This window comes from Bombus impatiens, unplaced genomic scaffold (genome assembly GCF_000188095.3).
Source record: "Bombus impatiens unplaced genomic scaffold, BIMP_2.2 scf_0321, whole genome shotgun sequence".
Taxonomy (NCBI): Eukaryota; Metazoa; Arthropoda; class Insecta; order Hymenoptera; family Apidae; genus Bombus; species Bombus impatiens.
The window spans coordinates 483,252-504,082 of NT_176740.1; the positions used below are offsets into that span (position 1 = coordinate 483,252).

General features: G+C 39.1%; 1 protein-coding gene across 1 annotated transcript in view; it reads right to left on the reverse strand.

Moving 5' to 3' along the window:
* Positions 1-20,831, reverse strand: part of LOC100747287 — a 357,673-nt gene that overhangs the window by 270,685 nt on the left and 66,157 nt on the right. The window contains 1 exon segment of the mRNA XM_024367629.2: positions 2,199-2,243. Coding sequence (XP_024223397.1) covers positions 2,199-2,243 — 45 coding nt within the window.

Below are 20,831 nucleotides of genomic sequence, written 5' to 3' on the forward strand. Positions count from 1 at the left end.
CCGACCGCCATTATTTCCTGTGTTATTTCACGCTGGCGGGGGAGCGTTGATCCAGCGACCGGATCACGGCGTCCGATCGCCTGGAAAGAAATCTCTGCGGGAGTAGCTCGTGCAGCTTCGAGAAAAATAGCAGGGAAAAGTGATTCGTTGTTGGTAGACGAATCGTGGCTCGTTCTAGGGGCACTGAATTTCTTCGGGTTTCCTTTCTTTTTCGGCAATGCGATTCAGAGAAATTTGAGGAAGTGTATTTCAGAATTCTCTTTGAGAAATGGCGAAATGAACAATTTGGAAATTTAGGGTATGAAATTTAGCATATGTTTTTTTAACCATTAAAATGTGATTTACTGTACAGGAATAATCAAAATTTAATTTATGTCTAATTCCAACTTAACCGAAACTCGAGCGAAATCTAAACCACTTAGCTCAAACTCCATTCAAATCTAATACAAACTTGATCCAAAGAGCCAAATCTATTTCCGAATCTATCTTTAACCTAATCTGTATCGAGCTTCAATTATTCTCACAATATTATATTTTTCTCAAAATAAAAATTTCTATTATTAACAATACACAAAAGAAAGAAATTTTCTTGAAAGGTAAGAAACGTTTCAGTTTGAAAAGTGCTAAAACTCGTAACGCTACAGTCTTCACGGACTATTCCAATCACGAAGCTCGCCCTTCGATTCCTTTACGAGCAAGAAATCACCCCGCACCATCTATTTTTTTATGTCGTCTTTACGTCACGTATAGAGTTATTGCGGCAAGATTCGCGTTTTTAGAAACGAAAGGAGACAGAAGACGCGTCGTTAAAAATTGCTTTCCCCACGGAGAGTATTTCTCCAACTGTCCCCGACTCGACTCAGCGTTCGTCGCCCTTCCTACCAATTTCAGACGCAATCATCTCGCTCGTTCTTTTTCGTTCTGTCTTTCTTTTTCATTTCTATAACATAGAGCGCGCGTCGTATACATTTTCGATGAAACGCGTTACAGGCGCGTGCATTTTCCCTCCAAACCACGTCTGCCCCGCGTCGTTCTCTTTGACGCTGTTTCTCCACTAGTAGGTGGATTGGTTTCGAATGTCATATAGAAACGACCGTAAATTTCTTTTCTGAAATTTTCTTTAAAATTTTTGATCGCATGTACGATTACTCTTCGATACAGTGGCCACTATTTCCTGTTGCTTCTTGTTTGAACAACTATACCTTTCGTTTCTCAAAATAATACTTGAACGATCATCTCTTTCTGCGATAATTTCACCAATAATTTATTATATATATTATAATAAGAATAGAAATTTTCTATCGTTAAAAATATTATTCAATATCATTTTATTGGAACTGAGACTTTTTGAAATTTTTAAGGGAAGAATTTATTGGATGATGCTTATTGGACAGGAAGTTGGAAGTAATTAGACAGCCGTCAAACACGAACAGGAATTTCTGCGCGAGTGGCAGCAGTTCATGCCGGAATCTGCGTAAACTCGGAATATTATTTACTCAGCGAACTGCCTTCGGTGGCTGCGTTCTTTATGCACACGCAGTTCTACGCAAATACGGCTTCTTAATGCTGTGTTTGTTTTCGTCCCGTATAACGTTTTCGTAGCGCGAAAACATTGCTCTCAATGCCGTAGTTACTTTTTATCGTTAATTGCATATTAATTTCCAAGAATAATATACACAACTCTAAATTTTAATTATCCCGCTACGATATCTTCGAATAAAATTCGCGTAATAAAATATTGTATTGTTCAGACGCTGGCACATATTTTCATAGAAATTTCCTTTCTATTCACCGCTTCGTCAGATCTTTTACTTTATTTGCTGTACTTGATGTTTGACAAAGGGCGGAATTTTGTTATTGAGCATAATTTATTAATAAGCAGTCTATCGCGTACGTTCGTGCTTTTGTGAGAAATTTAAAATTGAGAAAATACGTAGGATAGATAAAATATGCGAAAGCATAGAAAGTTTCTACAGTGTATAATATTCAATAATTGAAATCAATTTCTGCTTAAATTCCACTTCTTTAACTTCTTTCTTACGAGTGCGAATTAACATGCGCAGTTTACTCATCGAATACATAACACAATTTCGTTCACTACTGATTATTTATTCGTCTGAAAATTTTGTACCAAAGAGAAGACAATACTCTAAGAGCAACGATACCGCGTTTCTATGAACAATATTAACGCCACTCACCTGACTGCAGGAAGGAAAGCCGGACAGGACGAGGCTGGCAGAAATCTGAAACAACGCAAGAGGATCCGGAATTATGTTACACGAAATTTCGCCTTCTGGTTTTAATCACCGAGCTGAGTAATGATTCAGTCACGCTTAGACACCCGCGGATGCAATTTTCCTAGGAACCCATAGCTTGGAAATTCGTGGGAAAGTCCCAAGGAAAGGTCGGGGTATAGGGGTGAATTTAATCAAGTCGAAGTTCGCTGGAAAGTTAGAGGATAAGAGACCTCTCGTTAGACAAGGTTCGTTTTGTTGGGACGAAAGAGAGAATAGAAATGTTTGCGATTAGAACGAGATTGTCAAACAAGTAATTTTCAAGTTCTACAAACAACGATTAACTGTTTCTATTAACGTTATTTAAAATTCATCTCGTCGCACCACTGTTGAACATAAAATTAACATTATAATTACGATTATAAATGCCTCTAATGTGCAGTTAAATATACTGTGCGTGAATGATTGTAATTACAGCGATACAACGAGGACAAGTGAGCATTTACACGTATAATCGTGATTCTATTTGCGTAAAAGTAAATAACAATTTTATTAAAATCCTGCGCGGGTACACTATCTGCTATCTGAATAAAACTAAACGTCACTTTTTCTAAAATTATCTACGGTAAAATTCGATTTATGTGAACTCGTTAAAAGTGTTTCATCAAACATTTCACATAATAAGATTCTCTCGGTCATTTATAATTTTCCCTCGTATACAAGTTCACGTTCAGATTAAACGGATTCAGCTAAGACCAAGTCATGTCACCAGACTTCATTCGTACACGAGTTCACGTTGCGGTAAGTAGATTCAGCCGACCGGAATTCATGATCAGACACCATACATAAACGATTTCCTTGCAATAAGTGCAGCCTTACCGCGTATATCCTTAGTAACTACAACAGCCAAGCATGTACAACTCATCGAAATGCCTGATTCTATCGTTAATTACCAACAAGACCGAAAAAGTCAAACTCAGACATTTTTCTTACTATCTATTGGGTTGGCAACTAAATGATTGCGGATTTTGTCATTAGGTGATATTGACCAAGCGAATAAATATCCTAAGAAATTATTCATTATTTCGTATATTTTGCGTATTTTCGCATATTTCAATCTAAATGCATAAACGATCTAATCGTCGTAGTATTCTTTAGAATAAATAGAGAGACGATAGCCAAAATTTTTAATAACGAAACTCTCGAGCTTCGCTTCGTGGTAAAAATATTAAGATATGTATAATTTTATGTGCTAGACTAGGTTAGATTCGTAGTAGTGATACTTGTATGTGAATATCAGTGTGTGGAAGTATGTGTGTGAGCGGCGTCTCGAAAACAAATGAATGTAAACTGTTCAGTCGGTTAACAGTCGGATATGGAAGAAAGTGCTGAGACGTGATGAATATCTTTGAAATCGCTTATCAAATAAATATATAACTATTCTAATATGAATTCTAATCGTAAATTTAGTGTTCCTATACCATTATTTCGGCTATTAAGATCCAAAATTCTCAACAAAAAAGTACCAATGTAAGAAGAACAGTGAAGCTTCACATCGAAAGCGAAGTGATTTGTTTAAATCAAAATTGGCTGATTTGAAAGACCTTGATCGCAGGTTCTATGAAGCACGACAGTCTCGAAGCTCGATTGTATGGAGATTAAAGGGGGTAGCACGAGCTTCGTGAAAGAACGACGGAGAAGCCGAGGAACGCCCGGAACCTCGAATACATTACACCGTCGCGTTAATACCTGGGCCGCACGCGACGTTGTTCCGGTGCATAACATACTCGATTTAACTGCGTTTAGTTTTAAAGCTCGCGGACCGTTTTCCCCCTCGAGCGATACATCGAGTTCCACTTCCCGTTTCCACCTGGCGTAGCATTAACGCCCGGACTATCGCTAATGTGCGTTCTCTGTCATGGAAACCGGCTTAAACCGACGTCCAACAATCTGTTTTCTCCATCGTGATCTTTTCTCCGAACTGCTTCCGCCCTTTCCCTTCCCCTTCGTTTCTGTACTTTTTGCTGTCGCGTTTCGATCTTTCGTACGAGAAATTGGAACGAGACGACGATTCGTTTTCAATGTTCGCTAGAGATTCAACATGCGTAAATCTGGAATTTAGTTATAGAATATTCTCCTTTTTGGTATTTGATTTAAGAGATAAAAATTTGATTAATGGATGATTTATTTTTAGCGTTCATAATACTTGGATTTAAAATTAGAAATATCTGGGATTTAACTAAAATCAGATTATTTAATTGATAATGAAATTGAAACGTTGATTGATTGGGCCATTCATTCGGACGATTGACAATTTAATTGTATTACATTCTGTTATTGGTTTTTCGTTTGAAAAATCAGAATGTCGATGATTCTGTTCTTCGTGCTGGTTGAAGATCCAAAATTTGTTCCTTTTCTAGCGTTTGGTTCGATAAATTGAAGTATCGATAAACGATTCGTGTTTAATATATCCATTTAATCGTTATCGTAGAATGTTATCCAGCTTTAATCACTGATCGAACATTATAGAAACTAATCGTTCGGAATATACGTATTTCTAACTCTGATCTCTTCCCGAAAATTCAAACTCAAACTCTCTAAATCCTGGATTCGAGACCTCGAATCGATTGGAATCGCAATTGGCCTACCACGAAGCTCCAACTAGTTCCGATTTCACTACCGATCTTTGCCAAACTTCTCTCTGCAAGTCGTCTTCGAAGAGCTTTAAACCCCCAATCAGAAATTTTCGAAGGATACGGCTTGAAAAGTCTCGAAGAGAATCTAGCGGCTCGGGGGAAAAAGTTGGTTCTTTCTTCGTTTCTGTGGTAATAAACGCTGGTCTAGTTTGATAACGCGGTTCAGGCTTTGACGTGACGGGTATAATTAAACAAACGAAGGAATGGAAATTATCCGGACTGGCGGCTGACTCGACAGGTCGAGATGAAAATTCCGCGGTGGAAGTAATTCGCGACATCTCGCAGGACCTTTCGATGAGAATTCCACGAGTTTCGAAGCCTGTAAAACCCGATCGATCGCGTTTAAGGAACGACGCGGATCATTTGCATTTCGAAGATCTTTCAGTTCAAGGAATACAGAAAAATCATCGCTTTTAAGTTAGATTTAATTTCAACATTGATAACAAGATGGAAATATTATACTTTTGATTATATTTTATTTTATTTTAGTTCTAATCGGAAAGGGATGAGATTCCTCTAGTGTCCAAGGGATCTCTCGTTGCCATTACCACGGAAATAAACCGAGTGCCTTTCGCTTCAGCGAAAAATCGCCGCGATAAATCCTCGCGACTCGTTTCGACGAAGTTATTTACGACGCCGACTTCACCCTCCTATATATTGTCCGATGCTGTTTATAGTCGGCCATTTTTCCGGTCGCTCTACCTCTAACGATGCGTCTAGCGCTTTTAAGTTTAACAGGTGGCAGATCGTCGAGTCGTCTGTTTGAAAAAAATATTTTCTTCTCAATCTCATCGGCCAATCAATTTCATAAATTCTCGGTTGATTAGAATTTCACTTCGGTTGTCTTCAGTTAGTTCCTAGTTTCCGCCGATAGAATTCCTTTCGATGATTCAACGATTACATTCTTATATCGTTATTTGTTACGTCTCAAGAATCCAAATTATACCGAAAATTCGAATCTTCTATCTTCGTAAAATAAAGGAAATTTCCTATGAAATTGATTTGTTAATTTCTATCATCTCTTCGAAATTTCATACCCCCGAAAATACGCCCTCCTCTTCTACCAGTTTCCCCTCGAAGCGCACTGTCACTTCGACCAAACTCCCTCGAACAGGCAACCCCCTGTTATATTCGCCCCTGGCAAGATTCCCAGTGTCGTGCCTTAATTTTTGCCAGTCGATTACGCGAAGCTGTTGCTCGCGAAGTGTATTTCGCGATCGCGGGGGTTAATTTCACGGCGTGGCGAGCCGTGCAACACGGCGAAACGACGCGTGACCCAGTTAACTCACTCGCTTCCCGGTGCATCGACCCGAGCGAGCGTTTATTAAGGGTGGCAAAAGGGTCGCGAGTTACAGTTCGTGGAAGGAGGATGGGCCAACGTCGCAGAGTAAACGTCCCTTAATTAAGTTGTCTAGTCCGCCAGACCGATCCATCGAGCTTCTTTATCGAGAGAGCTGGTCCCTGATGCGAAATCGATGACACGCTCGCTCTCCGAGAGGACGTCGCCTGTTTCGTCCTCTTACTCTCTTTCTCTTCCTATCTCCTTTTTTTCTTCTTTTTTCTCTCGTTTCTCATCTCTCTCTCTCTCTCTCTCTCTCTCTCTCAGTCTCGAGGGAGATGTTCAATAAAAATTCCTCAAGAGCCTCGACTGGCAGGAAATGTCGTCGGTGAAGCGCGTGTACGCCGAGATCCTCTGGCGGAATCGAAACGGAATTTCATGGGACCTTCGAACGAAGACGAGGGACCGGACGTGGCGGCTTTTTAGATTCTCCGCATAGCAGACGAGGACAACCCTGAAGGTCATTTCGTCCGCGACTAGCTCGTGCATAGAGTTTCTGCTCACTATGGTATACTTAACGGAAATACTATTTGCTTCAGCAAATATCAATTTCAGTCAATCAAATAATAACCGTTGTTACGTCCGTGACCCTCCACATAAAACAAACTCGTTCCCTCGATCAAAGAAGATCACTAGACGTCTAAACATCTTTATTCGGACCCGCAATAATCCCAAGGACCGTCATAAATTTTAGCATTTTTTATAATCAAGACCCTCAGATTCCTAAAGTATCTTTCAAGTCGAAAGGTTCCTTAGGGTTATTGCTCATTCCAGGAAAACACGAGCAAACAACATAATGCCACCCACGAACGACCTTTGGTCGGGGGTGGCCAGCACCCACCAGTTTTTCTCTCATCCAATTGGCAACGATGTCTGTTGCCCTCGCTTTCTTAACGAAAATTACCATTAACGAATCCGCTTGTCTCATACTCTGGACACATCCATCAGTGGTTTTTTCCTCCCCGACATCACCGTCACCGAACTACTTGCTAGTAACTTTGAGATCTGAACACATCTGACTTGCTGTTAACATTTCGCTGAGAACGCTTCTACACACACCACGCACGAATACTCGAGTGTTCATAGTTGTTGGAAATAAAGTGTATATTTAACCTGCTGGCTCGGTGTTATAATCATTCAACCACCCGTATTATCCTAACCGAAACAGGGGATCGACTGATTCGTGGCGTCGATTATCGTATCGTATCGTAACGAGAATTTACGACTCTCGTTGACGCGTTATACCGCGAACGCGTCTCTCCGTGAAACGGTCGAACAACGGTGCTTGATAAATAACGAGGATCGAGACTACACGTTTGTAGATGATTGAACAAAGTTTAGAAGTTGTCTTGGGAAATGGAGAATTTTTGACAACGGGATTACAAACGGAAGATTTTTATATCTAGCAATTGGAAACCACAGTGAAAATTCACGATAAGTAACAGTTTCGTATGAGGGCAATTTCATAATCCAATGTTTTATCAAACAATTATTACTACGATCGTTCTTTCACTAGGTTTGACAAAATCCTCTTAAGTTTGTTGATTTCAGGAAACTGGAATAATCTGAACGAGCTTGACCGGCGTGTCTCGCGTTTGCCACAAATTCCACGTAGTAAAAATGTTTTAATCTTTTTCGCGATGATTTTACACGACCGGTTCGTTTTATTTCTCGTTTGATATTTCGATCTTCTACGCGCGTATTTCCAGCATAAATTTCCGCAACATTTTTCAAAATTCACGTTGATACACGTAACCGGGGAATCGAGCCAATTGCTAATGTATAAAACAGCGTTTGTTCCCGCATAACTAAATTCAAACCAATATCGGGACGTGCAATATAAATTCATTTTGGTGGCTCAGTTAAATCGCGGAATTGAAAACGTTGACTCTTGAAATTTTCGCGTCTGCCAGCCTCGCCGTTAAATTACCGTCATTATATCCGTCAAATCACTAACGGGTGCTGAACTCGATTGCAATTTGGTCCTGCATGTAATTTTCCAACGATCTCTCGATGCTTGACTTGCTGTAACGAGAATTATTCACAGAAGCGCGCATGTATACGCGTATTTGATCGTTGTGTTTCGTTTCGATCCATCAAAATCTGTACAAACGTACCATTCTTTCCATTAACCAAGAAGCTAATTGTCCCTTATGTTCGAATAATAACCGTCAAATCAAAAGCCAAATGGAAATTTCGAATTTCCTAGTTTATTCATCTGTTCAGCTTTAATATCACGAATTAAATCAGAATTTTACGCGTTCGTAACGAAGTGGCGATGCAAACGGATATTCTACTCATTTGGTGACAAAATGTTGTTCCAAGAAATAAACCGTGAAATCAGAATAATTCGATGTATGACAAATGTTTAACAGATTAAAATATAAGCACCGATGATTGAAATTTCTACCAAAGAAACTGCTCAATGTATATTACGCTTGTGTATTCAAATTTACGCTATAAAACGGATATAATTAAATTTCGATGACTTACATAAAATATATATAATACCGAAGCTTAATCAAAAAACTAAAACGTGTTCTAGAACTTCTGAACAAGACTTTGTATCGTTCTAAATACATGAAATTTTCATATAAGAAAGAAAAAGTAGCCATTGTTCACATTGCTCATTCTCTACTACAATAGTTCTAGCATCGATAAATTTAACAAGTCGGATTAAGCGAGTCGCGACGGAACTTCTGATGTAGTCAGCGATTAATTCGTTTCTTAGAAATCTCCTCGCGGTCGCCGCGGAGGTGCAATTAGTTTGACGAATGGTTCGAATTACGAAGAATCTTGTCCCGATAATTCAAACGAGCCGTCGAAAAATTCCTCTCGAGTATTCTTCGTGTAGAAAAAGCCAGACAGGAACGAACGAGCATGTAAATTCTATTAATTCATCGTTTCGTCGCGTCTTGTTTCTCCGCGAGCGAATCATTTGTAATGAAACGTTTCATTATTCTTGTTTTCGAAGACAGGTTGAAAGTCTTTTTGTCGAGTAATATGCAGAATTCAGAAAGATATATGGTAATTTTCTCTTGCTTTCGAGAAACTCTGATTGCCATTACGCGGATGCCAGTTGGCGATTTTCTACCTTCGGAAAAGAAACTTTCTCTCGGGTTTCATGTAATGTGTGAAAGTAAGTAAAAATGAAAACCTATCGATGCTAAATTGATGCTGTTTGTACGTATCTCCAACGCTATTTAAGCGTGATTATATCTATTAGAGAGTAGCGTGATCTCATCTTTTTAAATGAAAACGTGTTAGACTTTTCGATTGAATTTGCTCGCGGATATTTATCGGAGAACGAAAAATTCGATAGCCTCTCCTTCTGATAAATTGTATGAACGTAACGAAATGTAAACAAGGAAAGATAACGAACTGTAAGTAACAAAATATAATTATAAAGAAAATTATTTTGGCCTTGGAATAACAGAGAGGAAGGCGAGACACGATGGAGTCGTCGTGTAAATTTCGCGTGACAGTCAAATTCCGAAGACGAGACACGCGCAATTTCCCGCAGGGCGAAATTACTGCTCTTAACGAAATTAAAGGCATCCTATGTCGCGCGCCGACGACTCTATCCTCCGTTTCATACGTCAAAGCTACGCTCGCGGTGAATTTTGCGCGCATAATCACAAGCAACCATGGAGCACGTGCTTTTCAAGATTCGAAACGTTACAAATTCTCGATGGATCTCGTGGATAGAAACATCTCAATCGTTCGTAGTAGAGAAGTAGACGTAGAGAGGTAGTTCTTGGAGACGAGCCAGTCTCTGTCTGTCTGTCGGGTTTGGTTTATTTGGGCCTTTTCGATTAATCGGTTCGGTCGACTAAAGTAGAAAGCGGCTTCGAGCGTAAAGGTTGAGGGAAGGAAAATTGAAAAGCGTTCGAAGAAGCAAGTGCAGCTGGATTAGAGGTTGAGCAATCTCCCGAGAACGTGATCTTACCGCTCTTATTATACCTTCTTGTTTTTTCCGTTGAATATGTTGGAGGTTAAGCTGGATAAAAAATTCTGATAGAAAGATCGTGAATGTTTTATACTTAATATCCTCAGTTTTATATATATTACGACTATAATAAGCATAGGTTATCATGGCAGGTCTTTAATATCGTGACAAAAGATACTCAAGGAAGTATATAATATATATGGCAAGTAAAGAAATATTTTATGAGAATAAAATTCGCGTGTATAGTATCAAGAATAAAATAAAAACACAAACATGATATAGAGAACGCGTAAAATGACGTTAGGAGTACGCAATGTAAATGTTAAATCTTCGCAGTCCAAGCAGCATTCGACGCTTCGTTCCAGCTGATTTTTACTCGAGAAGCTACTTTCAAAAGCTATTCGTAATATGGATGAACTTTCATATTCTCGAGCGAAACAAAACCGCAAATCTTCGTGCAATAACATGCACCTAAACCTTGCTGCAGTCGTAAATCATCTAAGCCATTTTTTATTTGCAAATCATTTAAATCTCTCCGTATGAACTGAAATACGTACAAGGTCTCTGAGGTCTCTGATCTTTACCATAACAATTCGCTCGATATCGAAGCTGCCTCGTAATCAAACCAAACGGCGCCGACAACTTGGACCTATCTCCGAGTTTAAACCGTAACAGGGTTCACTTGACGCGATGCAATAGTAAACTTCGAGTTCGACTTCGACGTTCACGACTATCGAGGCGCAGGTAAACCTCCTAATTGCCAGTAGCGTTTCAGGTACGCGGCATTATTCGAAGCCGGCTTGCACTCGATAATGAACCAGCAAGCCGGCGCTCACGACGTTGTTGCGAGCAAGGATCGAATCGCATACGTTATTGGGATAACAAGGGAATTAATTCCGAACCGTTTCGATCCTCGCCCCCACGCCCCTTCAGCACGTTGATCGACTCACTTCCGCGGAAACCTGGTGTCCCCTGACAACATACGAATTCTATGCAGCTTCAAGAACAGAGAAATTTTGGTGAGACGCGCGATAATACGTATTCGTCGATGAAACGATAGAGGAAAGGATTGAGACGATGAGAAACGTTTGATGACGAAAAAATGGGAAAATAAGATTTATATCGTGAGATTTATTGCATTTCTTATATTTTGACACCAGTTTGTTGGTTGATTTTTTCTTGAACGATTAGCTTCTTCACGAGTTTATGAATATTCTTGTAGTCGTTAAGAGTTTACGAGTACATCGAGGTAGAAAGGATTTTATTCAGAAAAACATGGATCGAGAGGGTGAGAAACGTCCTTGGACAACGAGAGAGACGAGAAAGAATATTTATACACTGGCTGTTTATTAGATTTTACATGTTTTGAGGGACGTTATTTGGTTTTTTATGGGAGAGTATCTTTTGAAACAGTTTATGAAGATTCTCTTTTACACGTACGTTTCTAAGAAGCGCAATTTAACGATGGATACAAAGATGAAAGGGACGAACGTTTACACTCTGCGTGCTTATTGAATCTTTAATATTTTTAGAGCGGGTTATTTGGTTAATCTTGGGAGAATATTTTCCTGAAGAACTAATGATGGAATTTCATTAAAAATGAATTAATGGTATGCTTTCTTAATTCGAGGGAAAAGCAAGATTAGGCTTCCTCTATGTTGTTCATAGATCTAAAACGTTGATTTAATGATACAAATTGTAATCCGCTAGAATCACTACTAAATTATTCATCGACATATCCATACCAACTTTGATAACAGAAGATTCGCGGAATTCTCATGCAATTAATACGCCATCTAATAAATGTCCAATTTATACGAAACTTATCCAATTTCGCGTCGCATTGACTTTCATTAGAAAAGTTCTATGGAACTTGGAAGGATGGAGAAAAGTTGGCAGAAGCTACGAGACGGACAAGAACCGATCGAATCAATCGACCAACCGGAACGAGTAATTGCTAAATAAACGTCGGGCCGGCGATGGCCGCTCGTTAAATCGTTAATTTGCGATACCGGGAATAATAATGCAACGCGATGAAATATTCATACGGATATTCGCCGATGTTCTCGTTTATCCCGCGCATTGAGTGCCGATTATTTCGAAAACAGTCGGCGAGGACGCGAGGCGAAATAAATTTCCAAACGCAATAATCGACACCTGTCTTTTTCTTCCTCTTTCTTACGCCAAAGGTTTGCTTTTCGACGATTCTACGTTCCGCTCGATCGTCGAAATTGTCGTAGGCGTGCGGACGGTGCAAACATTTTCGTTGCTACGATTTTTACGCGGCCATTATAAATCGTCGTTTTAATGATCGAGAGGTATTTCATTCAGCGCACGGTGAATATGCGGTACATTAAGCGAGATACATTCTATAGTCTGGTTCATTATGCGTAGGAGCCGATTTCGTCGATATATTCCACGTTAAAAAACGATTAAACCGCCATTTGAATGTTTTCGAATGGCCGCTGCCCATTTGTTAACGTTTCATTAAATCGAGTTGACGATCGAGAGAGACGTATTTCCATAGTGCACGCTTCGAATGTTATATTGTATGGGATTCGTTTGACCGAAAAACAATCCAAGGGGAGATATGCTCAATTGCTTGTAGCAATCGAAAAAACTAACACTACGTTCATTTATCCGACATATTGGCATGCACCAGATCTCCCGATTCACGCACGAGATCACATCTTTCTCTGGAAGCAAGATGATAGATATAGAAAGGACACGATCACGGAATATTATCGAAAAAGCTTCGCAGAAGAACCGGTTATCGAGCAGAAGATAGAGATAAGTAACGACAGATTGCAACATAGAAACTACGTAATATTTCAACCCCCTGTCAAAACGAGAACTTAACACAAATATACGCTCGCATCTACACACCTGTTCCCCTTTTCCCCTTTTCTTCCGTCGAATTCTCCTGGATACACACATATATATGTACGTGTATATACGCACACATGGCACACGTCACGCGATATTAAAGCAGATTCCTTTGGCGAGCGTCCAAGTCGATGAAAACCGAGGTTATCGTCTGTGCGACGGTCGATTTCTTTGTAGAGGCTACAACGACACCGTCGACTACGCGAAAATCGCGCACACTCATTTTACGACGTGTCACCGTCATGAATTTTCAAGCTTCCTTCCATTCTTATGAATGGAACTTCCTTTAACACTTGTACGACTTCCTTAAGCCCTTTGTGTCTTTCGTATTGTCTATTCTTTTAAATTCATTCAAGGTTATCATAAAGATTCGTCTCATGGTGTTGAGACTTATTCAATGTTCGTATAGAAGAAATTCTTGACTCTTCGATAAATTTGGTTTGCAGCGAAGCTCTCTTATTGGAATAGTCTCCAAGTTTCTTTTAAACTTCGTTATTCTCCGAGCCTCGCCGAACATATTCCAAAGTTCTTGCGCGGGAATGAATGAAGTTTGAACTTTGAAACTTTTATCCAGCTTTGTCAACGTTTATTAAAAATTGATTCTAGAGAAAGATATCGCGCGATATCGTTGAACAATTTAACAAACGTTACAGATAGACAAAAGAATAAGAATATAAGTAGTAGGAGACTATAATCGGGCAGACTTCATATTTCGTCTCATCACTTAGACTCGATCGCATGAAATATTAATTCAGTATATTGATCGATATAAAAATTCAACAGCGGCATATAGATATAAATAAAATAAACAAGCGCAGGTAGTGGAGAATCGTTTATGGTCAGACAGATTCCATCTACTTGGACTTAATCTACTAGATTCTATATTTTTCAACTTACCTACTTTATATTATGCATTACGTAAAGAATTACGAAGAGAAAAGTAAATTCGATTCTATTGCAGAACATTACTCTGACAAACACTGCCTAAGTAAATTATTTTTAATATTTTACTGTCTACCATGATTCACGATAGTTTTATCGAAGCGACGCTCACACCGCAAATAAAACATTTTACAATTTCAACTTTACCACTCGATATATATATTTATCAATATTTAAATTTTGCACAAAATTCTACTGTAAACATTCAAAGTTTGGTATTTCAATTTGACCATCGATGTTTAAAATGTCAGTAGCACTTCCAAAGAATGAATCGAAAATGAACCGAAGCAGAAGCGATATTTCCGTGTGTTATCATGAACGCTTTGCAAGATAATGCAAGCACGATTCTGTTTACTCTGCATTCTGCACGCTGGTCGCGTTTTTGCACGCGTGCATATTGTTCCTATGGAACACGTCCAGGAGCATGCAATCAGTGTATATTCGTGAACACGCGAGCCCACGCGCGTGTGTTTCACATGCCTTCACGCTGGCATCAGTGCGCGGTCTGGAAATTCTATTTAGAATTTTTTTTTTTGCGCCGCCAACTTGAATCGGGTTTCCTCGAGGTTTAATTACGCGTGCCACGCAACCTTTCTCATCGTTTCGCTCTGGAATTCAGGCCGGACCGCGCGAGGAAGCTGAACCTTTGCCCTCCGCCACGGTTAATTACAACCTGACCTTTGATCTTACGAAACGGTCCCGCATGAGAACCGTGATTTCAGAGGACCAAGCAACTTCCACTGTTTTTTACCGGTTGAAAGAAGCGGAGAAAAATAATTGTAATTGCAAGTTCTCTGTGGCCAGAGTTTCGCCACGAAATCCGCAGATTATATTTTATATTCGCACAGAACGAGTGACTTTCTCCGAGAACTTTACCAGTACTTTAATCCATTAATCCTCCGACTCATTATTTTTCAAGTAGTTTATTCGAGTCGGTATTGGTTATCCACTGGTATAATACCGTGTTAGCTGCAAAATCTGGAAAATATTACACAATTTATAATTAGTTATTCTCTGCCTGAATAACAGAAACCGATGTTGAAATTCAACTTTGCGGCAGGTACAATTTGTTTTTGTTAAATTACCATCATGTCATACTACGATATTGTAAAGTTAAGGGTTAAGAGCAATATTTTATATGAATTTTTCCTAAAGAATTGGAAGACTATATAAATATGTAAAACAAACGATCATCCGGATCTTAACAGTGATTCTGACAACAATCGTTCGCTCCTCGTTAGAAAGAAATCCGTCGATTCCATCTGTTAATCCAAAATTATCTCGATTGTCTCTAAACATCCCTCTACCCGTAAAACCTACAACTTCTCCTCTTTCTAACCATATACTGCCAAACGCTCTCTTTCTCTCTCTGTTTCTGTCTCTATGCATCGAAAGTTACACGCACGCGAGAGTGCCTCTGCAAGATACGAGCGTCGCCACACCTGCCACAACGCGTGCTCCCCTTTCGTTCACCTGAGCGATCTGCCGACGTCACCACACGCGTACGCTTACACGAGTCAGGAACACGCACGGGGAAGGGTTAGAAAGCTGGGCCACGGTGGTAACATTCCGGAAGCCAGGATCGATATCCAGACACGCCATCGCCAGGCTCGACAGCCAACCACCCTCTTTTCACCCTCTTCTCCTACCTTCCAATCTTCTCCTCCTTCTTATTCATTCTCCATCCTTCACCCTATTCCACGTCTGTTTATTTTTCCCTCCGCCCCGTTCAGCCCTCGCAGAAGGTTAATGGACCCTCGGGGATGTCTTTGGTAACGCGAACGTTCCGCGGAGTTTTTCCTTTCTACCACCTTTGGCGAATCGTCCTCGAGCGAAATTCCTCGAAAAGCGGTTGAAGCCGCTGAGATCAAAGCAGAACGGATGCTCCCCGACGGAAAATCCAAGCCCCGTGATTATGTTTAAGTTGGTCCATGAGAAACTAACGAGTTCTACAGGGTACATGCCGGTGATTGCCGGAGACTTTCACCAAGTGTTTCGCAGCAGGAGGAAGTTGTTAAGAGAAGAAGATCGGGGCTTGATAGTACGTAGGATTTGATTCGTGTAATTGGAAGCGGTGTTTAAAGGAATATGTACTTCTGCGGTGTTTTGCTTCCACTTTCTCCGCACTATTACAGCAGAGACCGATTTTAAGATGTAGGATACCGAACAAAATATTTACCGAACGAAATGTTAAAATAAAACATGTCAAGCGATAATATTTGGTGATAATATTACGGCGAAAATAATTTCACTGTTTCGTAAATTCTCGTTTGCTTGTTTCGCAGATGCGTGGTTCGACGTTTTCTGTTCCGTAAACATTGACAGTGTTTGGAAAATATACGTGAACTGTAATAAAATTATTTCACGGTATACCGCAAAAAAAAAAGAATGAAATAGGAATATAGAAATATAGCAAATTTAACGTGCAATTTTCACGTAATCAAATCGCAACGTTTCATAAAACCGGACAACTTATCCAAGCGATGCGTCATATTGCGGGCGAGTCAGTTATCTTGTCGGCAAACTTGTTAACAAAATTGCAAAGCATCGTTGCTCGCGGCTAATGGATCATCCGTAAGTTTTCTAAAGTTTGTAGGTCGGCGAATTTGTCATCGAAGTGATTACGGTCGGCAGGTTGGTGGATCGGTCGCCGTATTCCATTCCCATGAGGATCCGAAAGCAAGTAAAAGCGGTCGAACGTTGGAATCGGGGTCGTGGAAGCCGGGATTAACGACGGTTTCTTTTTCCGCGAGCGCTTCTTACAGATTCGATTTGACCCGCGGCATTGTTCGCGTCGCTACGATCCGATCGCGAAGAACAAAGGCGGACGCATCGTCGTCCCATTTGCTTTAAACGCAAAGAGAAAAAAAAAACAGAGAAAAACATGGGGGACAATGCATTTTTGATCGACAGAGAGATAATTTGTTCGATAGGGAATTTTGCGAGGCGACTACAGGAAAATGGATCGACCAAGGTTCACAGGGTATGTGGGCAGATTTTGATAGATGGCAGAGTAGAAATTGAGGAATTGATCTTGGTAATGCATAGACGGTGAAGTAGAAATCTTTGCGGATGAAAAATATAGAAAAATAAAGAAAAAGAGAGAACTTGTATAATTTTTAATTATATTTAATCACTTGGTACATATAGATAGGCTATTTTAATATAATTGATCATTTTAAGAAAAATATATAGGCTGTCTCGCTAAATTTGAGCATGTAAAAGTTGAATTTCTGAAAAATGCTTGAAAGAAATTTATGCTCTTTCAAGAAGTGTATCTATATAATGATATGAATTTTAGAAAATATATAATCTTACATAATATACAATCTTCATTATCGTTTTTCATAAAAAAAATTGAGTAATTTTCATCTTAAGTCGCTCTAAAAGTAGTAAAATTTGGACATTATTATATAATCGATAGCAAAAGCCGTGAGTTGAGCAGCGAGTTGCATGTTCCTTTATCCGAAGAGGGTAAAACAATACTTCTTGATAACAGGATTACGAAGAGCAGCGCAACAGCTGCTCGAGGAACATCGAATGCGAATCTCTCTTCTAATTACGAAGTCTCTATGATCATTAACATAGCGGCAACTCGTCGATCCTTTCTAATTGCAACATCTTGTTAGAGATGAAAAACCACCGAAAACAAAATTGACAAGCGCCTGTGTTACATAAAGACTGCAAGATACGTGCAGTTCGGATGAAACACACGATCATTATACTTAACCGCGTGTATGTTACGTTCCACCGCTCTAATTAACCAAGATAATTAGTCAACCGTTCCTGGTGTGACCACTCGCGAACATTTTTCCTCTGTGAACAAGGTACGCAGGATGGTAGAACGACGCCTAATGCGAGAAAATCCGATTACGCGACGCGAAATGCACACAGCCAATAAAAATTCGCAGATTTCGCGCTGGGAAAACGGCTCGCACGCTAATTTACAGCGAAGCTGTAGCAGTGGCGAGCTTTACGATGCACCTGATACCGATAAAAGTACCGACGGGAATTAGCGTGAAAGATCGCTGTCCTGATACGAGCAGATCGTAAACGCGACAGAACAACGATATGAAACGTTACTGCGCGTAGTAGCGTATCAGAAAAATTGCTATCTATGCCGTGAGGCGTAACCAAAATCCCATCTTTCGAGCTTTCTTGCACGATAATTTAAAAGCTAGCAATTAGACTACGAATGTGCATTTATGGGAAATTTAAAGACACAAAAATGTACGATCCTGTACACGTAACGCACAAAGATATATAAAATATCAGAAGTAAAGCAAACTCGTTATACTATTCAGATGACGTAACAGATCTCTTCCTACCGTATAATCCATTCCAATGTTTCTTATTATTGAGATATGTATCATTTTGTGTGCTACACTGGATTAGCCGCGTAGTAGTGACACACATATATGAGTATGAGTGTATGAAAGTACGTGCGTGCACAGCATCTCGTAAAACAGATGAATGCAACTGTTCCGTTAGTAGTCTGGTATGGAAGATGGTGAGACAAAGAGAATGCTGAGACGCGTGCAAATGTATATCGACGAAAATGTTGTAAATCATATATTAAATAAATTTGAAACTATATTCATATCAATTCTAAGTATAATCTAAGTGTTCCTGTACATTTATTTCGGCGATTAAGATCCAGAATTCTCAACAGTTATATGAGAAAAACATGAATTTTCATAAAACTTTGCAGTCTACTAGCAATATCAATGGATTGACACGTGACAGATTGTAGTTTACAGACATTTTACAACTTTATGTTAGATAGAATGATCGAAATAAATTATATTTCGTAAAATATCACTTATTCCACTGTCAAACATGTTGCAATTATGATAGAAAATCTATCGGTGTTAATTAATTTTTAACTCGTATCCGATAAAAACGAAACCAAAAGAGAATCACAATTTCCGAGAAATTGAATAACGAGAAAATCCGAAGCAGTATTCCTTGACAGAACTTTGCATTTTAGGCTATAAAATATTCATCGACGATCAGAGTAAGGACACAAGGTGAAATACGTGGATCTAGGCGACGTTGAACGTGATTGTGAGTCCGATACAGAGGGTCGCGGCAACACGAATGGATCAATCGCTGAATGCGCGCTCGAAACTCGAAGCGAACGTTTGATATCGCGCTTCGACCAAGTGTTCTCGAAACCGGCTCGTATCGAGTGTAAATTTTGTTCGATATCGCTACAAGTAGTTTCACGGAAAAAAATCCCATTCTAGTATCCTTAAAAGTGAATTTTAAAGAAGCGGAGCAAATAAGCGAAACGAGAGTGAAAGAGATATTTCATATTCAAAACGATATTCAAAAACGTGTACGAGAATCGTGAGGAAATATTGTACGAATATATTACATGTGCTACATGAAAATTCTTAAAATTTACTTACGACTATCGGTAAAATTTAAAACCAGTATAAAAATGTTTATAGAAGTTCAAGTATTTTTGGTGGATCATTGTTTATATAGACTGGAAAATATTTATAAACACAAAATGTTTATAGAAGTTCAAATATTTTTGGTGGATCATTGTTTATATAGACTGGAAAATATTTATAAACACAAAATGTTTATAGAAGTTCAAATATTTTTGGTGGATCATTGTTTATATAGACTGGAAAATATTTATAAACACAAAATGTTTATAGAAGTTCAAATATTTTTGGTGGATCATTGTTTATATAGACTGGAAAATATTTATAAACACAAAATGTTTATAGAAGTTCAAGTATTTTTGGTGGACCATTGTTTATATAGATTAAAATATTTATAAACACAAAATGTTTATAGAAGTTCAAGTATTTTTGGTGGATCATTGTTTATATAGACTGTAAGATATTTATAAATACAATACGTATATATTTATAAATTATCTATAAAATTAAAAGGACATCGCTCAACCGAGAGTGGTTATAGAGAAAATATTAACCGGCCGGTCTGACTACATACACGAATTTCGGGTATATTTCACTGCGTGCATTCCTGGTGCAAACGTACAGAGAATCGAGGACGAGTACGCGTTATCCCTTGACAGTCAACTCGGTGAAATTTCACCGGTGACGAATCCTGCCATTTCTGCACCATTAATTAGGTCAGCAAGATCGTTTCGGAGTGAACGTAAAATCTTCAGCGTGACGCAAATTGTGGTGCCTGTAATGGACTACTTAGACGTTGATACGATTACATCGATTACGAGCGAACGATTAGCATCAATGCGAGGTCGTATGAAACAGATAAGCGTCGACCTGTCCGACGAATACGTAAAATTCACAAAAATTGTCGATTTAACGAATGATCACGATGGTTGAGTTTGCGTCTGTGAAGTTGCTCGGGAAATTTCATTGCACGTAGAAAGTTTCGAAAGTATATCGAAGGAAAATGAAGAAGAGTTAGGAATTTTATACGCTTCGAAACTTTTGAATACCTGCAGGAAGTGAATGTGACTGACATACCAAAAAAGTCGAATAATAAAATTTGAGTGTTCTCTATTAGAAAAATACAGAATGTCACGATAAAAATTTTAAGAGTCTGGATTTATAGAATTTTCTTTTTTTCAGCAAAATCACAAGTTTCTCGTTAACATAAGTTTTCGTTATAAACTTACGAAGTTTCATACGCTTCTTTTTGCAACGTTCTGTATTTCGAAATTTTATTTCTTTATCAAACTCCATTGGTTTTAGTTGTCGCTTGGTTTTCGTGCATAGAGAGGTTGGTTAGCAATTTTTGTAAAACGAGGACCGCCGCTAATTTCAATTAGCCCC